Source organism: Mycteria americana, chromosome 21 (genome assembly GCF_035582795.1).
Source record: "Mycteria americana isolate JAX WOST 10 ecotype Jacksonville Zoo and Gardens chromosome 21, USCA_MyAme_1.0, whole genome shotgun sequence".
In the NCBI taxonomy this organism is placed as follows: domain Eukaryota; kingdom Metazoa; phylum Chordata; class Aves; order Ciconiiformes; family Ciconiidae; genus Mycteria; species Mycteria americana.
In genome coordinates this window covers 1772046-1786679 of record NC_134385.1, presented here as the reverse complement: position 1 = coordinate 1786679, position 14634 = coordinate 1772046, and the positions used below count along the sequence as shown (strand labels likewise).

At 66.0% G+C, this 14634-nt stretch overlaps 2 protein-coding genes across 2 annotated transcripts in view; one reads left to right on the top strand and one right to left on the bottom strand.

Moving 5' to 3' along the window:
• Positions 1 to 14634, top strand: part of AGO4 (argonaute RISC component 4) — a 234818-nt gene that overhangs the window by 35874 nt on the left and 184310 nt on the right. The gene's annotated exons all lie outside the window — the stretch shown is intronic.
• On the bottom strand, positions 1261 to 6018 carry LOC142419385 (uncharacterized). Its single transcript, XM_075522312.1, has 8 exons — positions 5802 to 6018; positions 5226 to 5313; positions 4827 to 4895; positions 4379 to 4417; positions 3835 to 3996; positions 2473 to 2523; positions 1950 to 2111; positions 1261 to 1528 (listed from the first exon to the last, which is right to left on the bottom strand). The coding sequence occupies exons 1-8, from the start codon at positions 6016 to 6018 to the stop codon at positions 1420 to 1422; spliced, it is 897 nt and encodes a 298-aa protein (XP_075378427.1). The 3' UTR covers positions 1261 to 1419.

Genomic DNA, 14634 nt, shown 5'->3' with positions numbered 1-14634 from the left:
TCATACCAGCATTTGAGGTGAGCTGGGTTTGCACAGGGATAGCTGGTCTTCACTTCAGGAGACAGGGAAAATTGGAAATCTGATTAAGCACGATGGCGTGTGAAGTGCAGAAGTGGTAGGGAAATACTGTGTCTGCTTGTTGACTAACGCTGTCACTTAATGCATTTATTTTAGGTAATTAATTATAGAGAATATAGTAACTGAAGCCCCGATGATGCCAGGGAGAGCCTCGTTCGCCCATGCTTGGGACACAGTATGGGACATATGCCCCATGTCACTCCAGCCTGTCATCCGTCACCACGCACAACGTGAATTAAACATCGTTTACAACAAACCTACCTACAGCCTTGCCAGCGTCTCAGCTTTTCACGGGGAGAGACTGCAGGACTGAAAAAAAACCCAGTTCGGGTCTGTTCCCGCACCGCTGCAAATCCCGAGGCGCTGGGCAGGTACCTGGGCCCCGACCGCACGCCAACCACCACGACACCCTGTCTCGTCCCACTCGGTGGATTGCAAGAGGGGTGAATCTTTTCGATTCCCCGACTGTTTGTGTACTGACAAAAGCTGACCTCTGCTCGGCAGAGCCACGTGGTCGGTGTGGTCACGACAATGACCCAGAGGAACAGGCTGGCCAGCAACTTTATTAACTGGCGAACTGCACAAACGGACAAACTTAACGAGCTGGCGAGCTCAACGAACGAACAGAGGCGATTTGGCCATGGAGCTATTTTCTGGGCAACCCGTCACAATTTATCCCAAACTTGCGTAAGAGCAGAGGGAGAGAGAAGCGAGAAAAGGAAAGGAAGAGAGAGGAGGAAACAGAAAGTATCCCCACCCTTGGGTCCCGCGATGACGATGACAGACGTGGCAATCCTCCAGTGGTGGGCGCGCGCGGGTCCCTGCAGGGCGTGTCTTTTATACGCTAATCCCCGCCTCCAGGCACGCCCCTTCAGGACTTACACGGTTCTTGTTCTAGAAAGTTCTCGATCTTCTGCGCAGGCGCTGGGGGAGGGGGGTGGTCGCGAGGGGTCTCTCGGGCGGTCGCAAGCCCCTTCCTCAGATCAGCCCTGCGTGATCTCTGGCCGTACGTGGTCAGATCCGGCAGAACCCGGAACCGCGCATCCTCCGACGCGCTCCCCACGTCCCGCACGTCCCGCTCCCGCTCTCCCCCACCCCGTGCTCGCCGCCCTGCCGTGGCCATGCGAACAGCGCCTGTCGCCACAACGTTTGAGACATTAACTCTTTCAGTCTCACACACCCCCACCTGCAAAGCACCTTTATTGCTTTCAATGCGCTCATTGCTCAAGCGGATCCACAGCTCTTAAGAGGGCGGCCGAGTTGCGGGGGCTTCCCAGTGCCTGCCACGCTGCCTGGCAGAAACCCTGGGCTCGGGCACCTTCTTGGCTTCACTTGGGTTTGTCACCTGGACTTGTCTTCCTCTTGAACAGCTTGGCACCGACTGCTGCACCGAGTGGCCCCAGCGTAGTCGTCACCCCAATTTTGGCACCAAGAGAGAAACCTGCAGCTCCTGCAAAGACAGAAAGAGGCGTGATGCTCTAGGAGCATCGAAGCTGCCTGCTGAGGGACCGAGCACTGGGCAGAGACAGCCAAGGACCTCTCCGAGCTGGGCCAGGGAGCCGGAGCCCTGGCACAGGCAGCCCCGTTCTGGCTCCAGCCAGCGCTGCCGATGAACGGAGGCGTCGTTCGTGGCCGAAGAGCAGACACCTACCTCCACCGCCCCCGATGTCCTCAGCCTTGGTGCCCTACCCCAGCAAGTCCTGACTCTTCCTACCGCATCGTGGATTTATCCCTCCTCCACAGTTCTTGGCGATTCAGACCAACGATGGGCTGTTTAAAGGGCTGGTTTGGCTCTGCAGCAAGCCGAGCGTACGTGCAACCCTCCAGGGATGAACCCAGCGCAGCTCAGCTCCCCTGCCCTCCCTGCTCACCGATCGACTGCAGCACGGCCACGGCGCTCCCGGCAGCCACTCCTCCACCGTTGGCTATGGCAGCTACTGACATCATCTTGGCAGCCACGGACCCAGCGGCGATGCCGGCTGTCGTAAACCCCAGTGCACAGATGCACGCCGGGATGCCGACGAGCGCCGCTCCTGCAGGCAGGATGTCATCGCGGTGTCAGTGTGCTCTCTGTGACCCACATCTCCCCTGCCACCAGCGTGCCAGATCCAGCCTCCCAGAAAAGACAGAGGCGTCAGAGCGGGCAGCGAGGCCTGCGGGGTGCAGGGATGGGGACACCCCATCCTTGGGGAGGAGAGGCGAGGTGTGCGGGGCCGCAGCAGCGGGTGCAGGCAGATTTGCAGACCCAGGCCAGCGCTCCCCCCTCCCCGGGAGCTGCGCCCACCGTCTCCCCGGCACTCGCAGCCCCCAGCCCGGTCAGGTCCCCCACTGCCAGCCCGGGGACAGGACCGGGCGGCGAGCCCCAGCGCTGCTGATCTGAGGCCAGACCCTCACCTACTACGACAGCAGCTCCAATGGTTGCTCCCGCGATTTCCTTTGCCATCGCTAAGGAGGAAGAAGAAGGAAGAAGGCGGCAGGTGGGCGGGCGGGAAAGCTTCGCAGGGGGCCGGGCGCCCAGAGCCGGGCAGGGAGGGGCGGCGGTGCCGGCAGCGGCTCCCGCAGAGCCCCGGGCAAGCGGCCGGTGACAGGAGCGGCCCCGCTGCCCCCGGGCCGGGAGGAGAGGGGAGAAGGGGGGCACCCCGGGGTGCCCCCCGCCCTGCCCGCCCTACCGCCCTGCCTGCCGTACCACCCTACCCCTGTACCGCTGTACCGCTGTACCGCCGTACCCCTGTACCCCTGTACCCCCCTACCCCTGTACCCCTGTACCCCTGTACCCCCTGTACCCCCTGTACCACTGTACTGCCGTACCCCTGTACCGCTGTACCGCTGTACCCCTGTACCCCTGTACCCCCTGTACCGCCCTACCCCTGTACCCCTGTACCCCTGTACCCCCTGTACCCCTGTACCCCTGTACCGCCGTACCCCTGTACCCCTGTACCCCCTGTACCGCCCTACCCCTGTACCCCTGTACCCCTGTACCCCCTGTACCCCTGTACCCCTGTACCCTTGTACCCCTGTACCCCTGTACCCCTGTACCGCCGTACCGCCCTGCCCGTCGCGCCCCGCCGACACGGAACAGTACCGGAGCCGGAGCCGGAGCCGGAGCCGGAGCCGGAGCCGGGGCCGGGGCCGCCCCGTCCCGCCTGTCCCCACCCCGGGGCCGCCCCCGCTCGGCGCCTTACCCGAGGGAGGAGGGGAGGAGGCGGAGGGCTGCGTTGGGGCCTCTTTATTTGGGGGGGATCAGATACAGCGGGGGGGGGGACACGGACGGACACGGGAGGGATGCGGGGGGGGTCCCAGCGGGGGGGTCACGGCAGATATCAGCGAGGGTCCCGGTGGGGATCCGGGGGATCAGAGCAGGGCAGCCCCGGTGAGGGTCCCCATGACTGACAGGGCAGCCTTCCCAGCTGTGGGGAGTGCTGCTGCCTCGGAGGAAGAGGAGGAGAAATCAGCCCGAGCCCCCCCAGGCCAGCCCCAGCCCCGGCATGGGGCCCCCACTGCGCCCCATTTCCTGGGGGAGCACCCCGAGGAGGAGCAGCCCCCCCAGCCCTCGCCTCCCTGCTGCCATCGGGCGTCCCCGCAGCCAGGCCAGCGCAGCCACCGGGCACCCCAGAGCGGGTGGGCCCCCGCGGGTCCCCACTCCTGTGGCCACCCCGGGCCCTCGCCACGCTGCTGGTACCACCCGGGGAGGCCAAAACACGGGGTGCACTGCGGTGACCCCGCGACACCCCGCGGCACCGCACCAGGAGCACTCACCAAGCAACTGCGCCGTGGCCACCAGGCTCCTGGTGGCCACTCTCCCGCCACTGGCCATGGCAGCTAGAGACATCGTTCTGGTGGCCACGGATCAGGCTGTAATTCCTGCTTTGGTGAAGCCCAGAGTATCCAGGGCTGCCGGCACCACAGCCACAGCGAGTGCTGCGTCAGAGAGCAGCAGCGGTGACGCTCCCGCGGGCGCGCGCGTGTCCCCGGGCTGCAAAACCCTCAGCCCCGGGTTGCTCCTCAGACGCACGCGTCCCCCAGCCCCAAACCGGGGGGTGCGTGGAGGCAGAGCTCCAGCTCGCCCAGGACAGCCCAGGGCAGAGCGGGTGGTGCAGGGTCCCGGGGCCAGACCCCCCCTCGCTGGGGCATCAATGGGGTCCTGCACAGGGCCCCTGGGACAGGCCGAGGGGCAGCGATTTGGGGAGGGGGCAGCACCCCCCGAGAGGGGTCTGTGTATGCAGAGCAGCAGCACGAAGCCCCAGGAAAGTGATTTATTTCCGCGTGGCATCAGCCGTCCCCGTGCCCACCAGCACCTTACCGATCCCTACGGTCGCCCCGATGGCAGAGCCAACAAACTCTGTAACAAAGGAGAGATGGAGGGAGGTCAGTCGACGGGGCTGAAAGCGAAGGCGAGCTGCTGCCCTTGCTCTGGGCAGCGCTGCAAGGGGCTCCTCCATCCCCTGCCCGCACCCCCAGGCCCCCCCCGCCCGCTGGAGCAGCACGTGCCCCTTCCCGGGACGTCCCGGCGCTCACACCACCAGGACAGCAACTCGTGCCTTCTCCAAGATGCCGGGGAAGCGAGTCCTTGCCGGCACAGCCCTGATGCCCGTGGCTGGCCCCAGCCCCGTCCCATGAGAGCCCCTCACCCCTGAGCCCCCCCCGCGCTCAAAAGCGGAGGGCGGTTTGCCGCACGCCCGGGGCTGGTGCCCCGTGTCCCCCGTGCTGTCCCGCTGCGGGGCCCGTTGTCCCTGACCCTGTGAGCTTACCCATGGTGGGCTGGCCTGGGGGGCAGCCGCTGGAGTGGGAGGCGTGCCGGGTCCGGTCTGAGCCTGGTCCTTCAGGGAGTAAGAACAAGAGTTTCTTCCCAGGGCGGCATGGGTGGCGAGCGGGGCTGGCAGGGCCTTGCTCTCCTGCCCTGGCACCCGTAGCCACCCCCCTCCCACCCCGTCCTGCCCCCCAAGAGCCCCCAGCCACCCCACAAAAGCAGAGACCCCCCCAGACCCCGCATTTCTTCCCAGCTCAGGGCTCCCCGGCCGCTCTGCCAGCCCAGTGGGGCGAGCAGCCCCCTATTTTTATCTCCCCCTTCGGAAAAGGGATGCTGTCCCCAAACACTCGTCATGGGGTCCCGGCACCCCACGACACCAAGCTGTCCGTCTGTCGCCTACTGAGAGGTCGGTGCCGCTGGAGCGTGCCTGCCGCTGGTAGCAGGGGCCTCAGGTGACGTCAGGACGGCATTTCCAAGAAACCGCTCTGCTGGGTTTCATTTTCCCCGAATTCCTGGTCCATCGCGGTGTTTACCCGTCGTGTGCCTGGCTCTGCCGGCGCAGGAGGCGGCCGGGCAGCGGGGTGGTGGCTCACCCGTCCCCGAGGATGGGACCCCCGGGGCTGCTCCCTGTGGGCACCCCTCTCCCCCCCCCCCGACCCCTTCGTGGGGACGTGGGGACAGGAGGTGCCGGGGCTGTGCCGGGGAGGACGCGCCAGGCGGGGGGAGGCTCCTCACGGCTGTGCTGTGGCGGCTGGGGCTTTATGGGGCATTTCCCGACGGTTCAGGACCGGTGAAGCTCCGTGGTTTTTGACAAGGACTACGGGCAGCGCGGGTGGTCTGGGCAGCGTGGAGATTTCCTCCGGCTGGCAGAAGCATCCTCAAGAAACGGTCAAAGCCCAGTTTTGCAACCCCCCTTTCCCCCGCTCCCTGCACCCACTCCTCCCCCCGAGCCCTCTCAGGGCAGGACGCAGCCAACCCCCCCGGCAGCAGCCCCTCCGGGCCGGGGCGGTGAGGACGCAGCGGGTGCCGTAGCGCATGCGCCGCTGCAGCTGGTTGAAGGGGACCAAATCCAGTTGCAAGTTGATCTGGTTCCTTTTTACCAGCCCCAGGGACGCACCGTCTCTCCGGAGGCACCACCTGTGCCGGTGCTGGCGCGGGGGTCCCGGCGTGGGGGTCCCAGTCCAAAAATACATACTTCTTAACATTCCATAACGCCGGCCGACTCCATATGGGCATATGAAGAAGTATGTAGGGTTGGGAGGGAGAGGCGGGCGGCGTGGGGCTGGGCGCACAGGGCCCAGCTCCTGCCCCCCCCGCATCCGGCCTGCACCCTGCATCCAGCCCCAGGTGCATCCCCAGCGGTGGCACCGCCCGTACCGTGCCGTAGTGCCCGCAGCCGCGCCAGAACGAGGGCACCCGCGTGTTTGGAGAGCGAGACAGTGCCGCGGCCGACGCGGGTGCCGGGGAGGCAGAGCCTCCGCACTGGCCGGAGGGCACTCAGGCTGGCAGCCCGCCCGCCGCCTGGTATTTTGGCCGGCGGCTGCCCTTCGTGGGTGGTGGGACGCCCCGGGACGCGGTCGAGGCTCAGCAGTTTGCACCGTGGGGCACCGTGGGGGGCTGCACCTCCGAGGAGATGGGGCCAGGGCCAAGCGCCGTGTCCCACGAGCCCGCAAGGGCCGGCGTGGATGGCGGCAGCGGGTGCCTGCACTGGGAGCCGCTTCTGCATGGGGCCCTGGCTCTTGGCAGGGGTCCCCGCCGCTGCTGCTGCGCTGGGTCAGGATGCACCAGCTGCACCCCCCTGGCACCCCACACTGCCCCAGCACCCTGCAGCACCCCAGCACCCCCCAGGACCCCCCGGCACCCCACACCGCCCTGTCCCCCTCCCTGCTGCAGCCCGAGTGCCAGAGCAGCAGTTGCAGCTTGGTGCGGCTGGGGCCAGCGCCGGAGGGGACCCACCTCCCCCACCCCCACCCGCCCTGCCCAGCTCGTTTGCAAGGCGGGGAGAATGACCCGGGGGTCCGGGCCTTCCCCACCCCCTCCCCACCCCCTCCCCACCCCGCAGCCTCTGGGCAGCGGAGGCCAGAGACGCCTGTGCCCCCAGGAGGGGGGTTCAGCTGAGATCTCAGGGGCTGGAGACCATAAGGGAGGGGGGGGGGGGCTCCCCGGACCCAGCACAGTGTGGCCAGGGCAGGGTGACGGAGGGGGCAAGTGTCACCACAGCCCATCCGTGCCTTGACCCCAGTGACCTTCCTACCCCTAAATTTGTGGCTGGAGCAGCGTGACGTAGGGAGCCATGCTGGGGGGCCCAGACCTGCCGCCTCCCAGGACGGGGGGGTGAGGGGTGCACGGGGGGCCGGGCCGCGGGCAGGAGGGACGCGGGGCTGGCCAGGCCCGGCACGGCCGTGACTCAGCGCCGGGAGCCGTGGCCACACGCGCTGCAGCTCTCTGCAAGGAGCCGGTGGGTGCCAAGTACGCGCTCACCGTGCCGGCCCCGCTCGCGGCACCCGCAGGCAAGCGGAGACGCTGCTCGGTGGCCCCCGGAGCTGCCAGCCATTGCCGCGGGGCACAGGGCTGCTGCCGGCATGGCCACGGTCCACCCGGGATGCCCCGCCAGCACCCCAGGGGCTTCCCACACGGCCGGTCCCCAGGGACCGGTGCTGGGGACCCCAGAGGCAGCTCCCAGGACCCACGTCCCCAGCCCGGCAGCAGTGGTGGGGCAGAACGTGCCCGGCTGGACCAGCATCCCTGTCCCCCCCTCAAAAAGCAGACTGAGGAGGTGTCCCGAGGCCGGCGGCTGCAGAGATGTGCCCTCTTAACCCTTCGGGCTCCGCCGGCCCCACGGCGCAACGCGATGCTGCCGCACAGTTTTGCTGTAGGGGTGCAGGGGATGCCAGGGGCCGGCGGGGCCGTTGGAGCACAGCGGGACCCGAAAGCTGGCAGTTGCCCCCCCCCCGAACCCCCAGAGCGGGGGTGCAGTGCCAGGGCTCTCACATCCCTGCCCAGCTCAGCTTCAGCCGCCCCGGCTCCCCTGGGGCAGCCTCCCAGGACCGCAGTGCTGGAGCTACCCCAGCCTGGGGGGCCCACGCAGCCCCATCCCACGGCACCATCCCCGCAGCCCGCAGCCAGGCTCTCCCGGTGATCCTGGGGGGCTGCACCTAGCACCGTGGGATGCTCGCCGCATCCGGGGTGCCCCCTCTTGCCCGACCCCAGCCTGGGCCACCCATGCCCGCTCCCACCACCTCTCCTTGCCCTCGCCCTGCCCCACGGCCCACCTCTGCCCCCCTGCCCTCTCTGTGCCCAGACGTTCCCAGTCATCAGCGCAAGCCCCTCCGCAGCCCTGGGGGCGGCCCCACCGCCGCAGGCAGCCCCAAGCCCTCCCCAGCCCCAGCGCTGCCCTTGACGGGGGCAGACGCGTCCCCGAGCCAAAGCCTCTCCCTGCCTTCGGCGCGGGGAGCTCTGCCGCGGGGCAGCCCCTCTCCCACGGCTCCTCTGTGTCCCCACACCAGCCAGGAGCCCCCGACCCAGGCGGTCCCCGGGTCCCCCACCTGCCCCAAGAGCGGCTCCCTGCCCCGGGCAGGGCAGCTTGTGGGCACCGGGGGCAAACGGCCTTACAAGGGGGGGGGCGAAGAAGCTGTGGGGGCTGCCGGGTCTGGCCATAGCGGCACCCACGCGCTTGCATGGCACCCAACAGCCCCAGCCTGTCTATAAAAGGAAGCGTCTTTTTTCCCCGCTCCCCCCAGCACCGCATGCCCGGCCGTGCTCTGCAGTCGCTGCCTCGCAGGGGCCTTTCCAAGTTTTACTGTTCAGCGCTGCCCCCCCCGAGCGGCTCCCCCCAGCTCATCCATCCCCGGCAAACCCACTGCAGCAGCCACTCCAGCCACTGAGAGGCTTAAAAAATAAGAAAGAGGCCCAGCAAGGAGGTGGGAGGTGGATACAGGAGGAGCGCTGGCGGGGGGTGCCCGGGGGAGCACCCCAGCCCCCGTCCTGCCACCCCTTTGCCTGCAGGCATTGCCCGTTTCGGGGCTGCGGGCGTGTGGCCCGCGGAGCCCTGGTGCACCCAGCCGCGGTGGTCAGCGCTTCCCCCCGCGCACGTCCAAAACACGATGCCGAGGTGCCCAGGAGCTGGGCTTCCCTTCCCGCCCCATCCCACCGGCGTGGGGTGTCCCCGCTTTGCATGGCTGAGGGCACCCCAGCTCCCTGGGAAGGGGGTGCCCGGACCCGCTGCAGGGGGGCACCCACAGGCAGATGGGCCGGGCTCTGCCCGCCGACCCGAGCACCCACCACCCACGACCCTCCTGCAGCTGGGACCTGACGGGGGTGCCCCATTGCCCCCCTCAACCCCACGGAGAGTTTGCTGCTGCCGCTGCTCCTCTGCCTCCACCCGGCTTGGCCCGAAGTGGCGGGGGGCCGCGGTGACCCCCAGCCCCGGGCTGCCCCCTCCCTGCCCACCCCGAGCCGCGGCCAGGAGCCGATGCGAGCGGCGGCAGCATCCCCAGCCCCAGCGGGGCTCGGCACCAGCCGGGCTCGCTGAAGGTTAAACGCTGGCGGCGGGGAAAGCCCCGCTGCCTCCCGCAGACCCCGCACCTCCCGCCCCGCACGGCCACTTACGGTCCTGGAGGTGACACCGGCCGGGTGCGGGCTCGGCTGGCGGCAGCGGGCTGCGGTGACACCCGGCACGAGCATGCCGCTTCCCCGCTCGCCTTGACTTTGCCACAGGACTCCTCCGGCTCGTCCGCAGGAGCTTGCAGCATCCTCCAGTTCAGCGGGAGAAGTTCCTCGCCAGGGAGGGAGGGAGGGAGGGATTTAAGGCAGACCCTGCCTGGGATGCGGATGGCTCCGGGTGCAGGTGAAGACCCTCCGCTCGCCGGGCACCCCGCAGCCCCCTCCTCGCACGCCCCATCCCGGGCTCGGTGCCCCGGCACAGGGCTCGTGGCGTGCCCAGCTCCGGGGACGCTGCGCCGGTGATCTCTGCCGGGAAGCCCTCTCCCTCCTGGACGAGGCAGCCAGGGCGGCCGGCGGCACGCAGCCAGCCACCTCTGCCCCCCGCCACCTGCCCTGCGTCCCCCAGGTGCCCGGCGGGGGTCCCGGAGCACTGCCACGGCGAGAGCCGGCACGCGTGGCTGGGCCCAGCTTGGAGGGCAAGGCAGAGCCCGTGGGCCACTCAGGAGGGCGAAACCTGTCGCCACTGCAGCCACAGGGGCTCCCCTGGGCCAGGGGGACCCCACGGGGATGGGGATCCCCGGGCTGCCCCGGGCCACCCACTCTGGACGTCCCCAACACCCACGGGGCGGCTCGCTCAGCATCCGGAGCAGCAAAGCCCGGGGGTACAGGGCCGCTCTGCCCACCCCGGGACCCCGCCGCCCCCGGGCTCCGGCCGGTCCTACCTCTGGCTGCGGAGGGCTGGCGGGGCGAGGGGGACGCCCCACTCGGGGCTGCGGCGGGGGCAGGACGCCGGGAGACACCTTATTGTGGTTCCCAAAGGGAAAAGCCAGAAAAAGCAGCACGGCGTCCCTCCCGCGGCGGTCCCGGCGGCTCCCTGCCTGCCACGACGCCCTCCCCAACCCGGGTGCGCTCTGTTTGCCTGCTATTTTTGGCAGCCTCCTAAGAGCTCCTCTCAGGCTATTAATAATGAGAGTGCGAAATTCGTTTGGCCTCTCCTATATAAGGAAAGGTAGAGGCTTAGAGGCAGCTAAATATACTGGCGCGTGCGGGAGCAAGCGGGGAGGCTTTGGCACCGAGTGTGGAAAAGAGATTGTTTGAACAATGGAAAGATGGACTCACTCGGCACACAGGGCCCCGCGTGGATGGACGGACAGATGGACAGAGGGGTGGACGGAGGGTGACAGTGCCCGTGGGCCTGCACGGCAGCACCCGCATCGCACCCCGATGCCCCTCGGGGCCCTGCTTCGGCAGGACGAGCAGCGGGAGCGGGGAGGCTGCTGTGCAAAGCCCCTGTCCCGAGCGAGCCGTGGTCTCCCCAGGCTACCTCCGACTAGCCCACTGGGCCAGCAGCGACGCCGGGACAAACGCTGGGTCTGTGCCTGGCCAGGAGGGACGTGCGGGGTGCTGGTGGTGGGGAGCAGGGCGGGCTGGGGCAGGGTGACCAGTTCCCACTGGGACACAGCCAGCACAGGGCTGCTCCTCCAGCCGAGCCCCCTGCAAATCCTGGCGTCTCCTGCGGCAGTGACTAACGCTCCTGCGCCGGCTCTGCCACCCTGACACGGCCCTGGGGACGCGGACCCTCCCGCAGTCGGGGGTCAGGCCGGGGCGCTGGCAGTGCCACGGTGTCCCCAGGAGCCACCGGCATCCCTGCAGTGCCCTTTGCTCACTGGTGCTGCCCACGACCATCGCACAGCGATGCTGCCTCAGAGCTATTCCCTGCTTAACGAGGAGGTCGTTACCGATACCGTAACGATACCGTAACCATAACCATGTCACCCTGACGGCTGCAGGGGCCCCGGGCGAGGTGTGGGAGCTCCTGCCAGCGCGGCCACGGAGAGCCCGGCTGGAAGAGGTAAAGCAGCAGCAATTCAGGGAATCCTAATGACAGGAAGGCGCTGGGGAGCAGCGCCAAATCCACATGTTTGGAGCAAGGACAGTGCAAGCAGAGGGGTGAGAACGCGTGCGGAGAGAGAAAAAAAGTGCTCTGCCCTAGGCTTCAGAAAGAGCCTTTTTCTTTTTTAACTCCTCCTAGCCCCAGGCACTGCTTAGGGAGGGATAAGCGGAGCTGGGGAGCTCGAGGTTGTGTTTGCAGCTACGCTGAGCTCCCCGGCTCCGTCGCGGTCCGACAGGCACCCTGCTCTCAGCCTCAGCCGGTTGCAGCATTGCAGCACCAGTGGCCGCATCCATGCACCCCCTTCCCCAAGGGGCCCCGGGGCTGCTGAAGCACCAAAATGCTGGGACGGCCGCAGCAGCGGTGGGCAGAGTCCTTGAGCTCCTGCCTTGGCCAGGGTCACCGCTGCCTCAGTTTCTCGAGCTGTGAAACTCCTGCAACAAAACCTATTTCTCTGCGATTTCTCTCAAATAACGAGCCCGGGGTTGCTCTGAGGCTCCAGCCCAGACTCGGATCCCCCCGGGGCGGCGACGCAGCTGTAGGCAAGGAGTAGCTGTTTGCCCTGGGGGCAGTGAGAAATCCTGGCGCTCTCCCCGTGCTGCCCTGGGGCTGGTGCAAGCTTTCCCCCACGGAAGCCGAGCCCTGAGAACCCACAGCTGGGGGACATGGGGCTCCCTCACCCAGGGCCACCACCTCTGTCCCTTGCCCCGAGCTGGGTTTCCTCCCACATCTCTGCAAGGAGCCAGCACTTGTTAAGTAACGCTGAGCAGACAGCAAAGGGAGCTGGCTGGGAGCAGGCGGGAAAGGGCAGCCCTCGGGAAAGCTTCCCACAGGGACAACGACAGAGCAGGAGAAGGAAAAAAAAAAAAAAAAATAGCAGAGCTGGGTGACACAAAGCAAAGAGCACGAACACAAGGGGAGGGGACCCCGCTGAGCAGCGATGGCAGAGGGGTGGCAGGCAGGAGCCTTCTGCTGCTCCAGATTTCCAGAGACAAGGGCTGCTCCCAGGCAGGTTCCTGCCCCGATGCCAGGCAGAGGTGTGCTACAGCATCAGGAGCCGGTCGATGCCCGGAGAGGGTTGGGGCGGCTTTATTTTGAAGGCAGCGGCTGCCACACTCGTGAGCAGAGGCAGTGGGACGGGGAGCCCAGCAGATTTGGCTTCCTACGTCCTTAGGTGACATTGAGCAGCGTGAACTCCAAGGGCTCCGGCTCAACCCGTGGACCACGTGAGATGCGTGTGGACAGAAGGGCAGCGCTGAAGGTGAGTCTCCTCCCCGCTCTGAAAAATCCGTGTCCCATGGTGCCGTCAGGTCCCTTCTGGCTGCCGTGGTGCTAAAGCGTGTTCCCTACAGCAGCCAGCCACGGTGACAGCTGGGCAGCCGCCTTCATCTCCTTCAAGGACTCCACTAATTAATAAATGTTCCTCTGCTCCATTAGGAGGAACAGTTATCCCAGGTTTGGGTGCAGCTTGAGCCCTGATGCTGCTGCTATTTTGCTTTCCAGTGAAATCAACAGTCGGACCCTGCCTTGAGTATCAGGGAACAGCCCTGGGCAGGTCCAGGGGACTCCGTTCCTGGTCAGCAGGAGACCAGGGGGAAGAGCCGCTGGGGGCTTGGGCAGAAAGTCAACTTCAAGTAGCAGAAGCGAATTTGGGTTGTGCTAAAGCAGGGGCAGATGAACAAACCAGAGGTCAAGACACAAGCACAGGGCCCGTAGCACGAGGCTCAGCATCTCCTGCTCCCTACGCAAAGCACAGCCATCGACACGGAGAGGTTGCTGCACCGGTTGCTGAGCAAGGAGCGGACTGGGCCGTCTGTCAAGCAAGCCCTTGGCAGCCCCGTTAGCTGCGCTGGCAATAGAGCCCCAGCGCCAGCTACAGCGGCTGGAGCAAAGGAATCCCTCGTCCAGCAGCGCCCGCTGAGACCCCGCTGCCGGGCACCGGGCAAGAGGAACGAGGGAGGACTCCCAATTCTCATCCCAAGAGCACAGTGGTGTTATTAGGAACTGTCCCACAGCTGAAACGGGAGAAAGAAGCAAGCTGAGCAGCAGCAAAACATCTTCCCTGTTTATTTGCAAGAAACATTTTGTTTAAAAAAATTACTTTTAGTCTTGATCCAAGTAACACCGCAATCAACAAACGTTGTTAAACCAAAGTTCAGACAGGTTGGGCAGCCCCTGCTACACAGAATGAAGAAAAGATTTAAGAGCAAACTATTTTAAAACTAGATCGCAACATTTGCCTCAAACATCTTAACCAGTGTTTGAATACGTTAAAGAAGAAAACAAAATCAAGTGAAGCTGATCGTTCATTTAACAGATGTCTCAGTTTTTAACTTCCACACATGGGTAACTTGTAGCCAGTGTCTCTAATTGTGAAATCATAATGCATAGCAATGCAGAGACCTTCCCGAGCAAGGTCAGCCCCGCTCACGGTGCTCGGGTAACAAAACAGCAGCGATATTAGTGACGCCACGGGGGAGGAGGAGAGGGTGGCGAGGGATTTCAGAAAAACGCGTTTGCTCCGTGCGCACGCACCTTGGGAGAGGTCTGTGGTAAAGGTGGGCTAAAGCAGGCCGTCCGCCCCGGCCCCTGGGTCAGGGGCTTCCTGCGCTGGGCCACAAGTTGCCGCCTGCAGCCCGGGAGGGTCTCCCCGCCTCCGTCAGCTTCACAGGCCCTCGTGCTCCCACGCGGCCGGGCTGCGGTTGCTGCGCGTCCCCGTTTCTTGCAGCCCCGCGAAGGCGAGGGCTCGGCGGCACCGAGGGTTAACACGTGGAGCGAGGGAGAGGGCTGCACAGCCAGGGAATGCTAATGGGAGGCAGAAGTCTAAGGGGAGCTTGCGCTATGCTCTGTCACAAACCTGCGCTCGGCGATGACAAATGACTAACGAGCGAGGAAGCCATCCTAACCGAACTGCTCGGCACGGAGGGAACGCCACAGCCCACCGCAAAATCCAGCCGTTGCGGGCGGTGCTGCCAGCTGACTAAAGCACCCCAAACCAAACGTTTGTTACCCCACAGTGAAATGCAAGGATGAAGAAAATAACCTCGGCTCAACAAAGGCGTTGGCGGTAACAGCTGCACAGATTTTAATTCTTCCCTCTTCCGTAACAAGAAGCCAGGCTTGCTCGTAAGCACACTCCGCATCTCCTGTGAGGGGTACCCGTCTCTGCAGCAACGAACGCCCGATGGCTGAACCACCGCACCCAGCCCCGATCTACTGCCGGGGGGACCTCCCCGGGACGGGCAAGAGGCTGGAA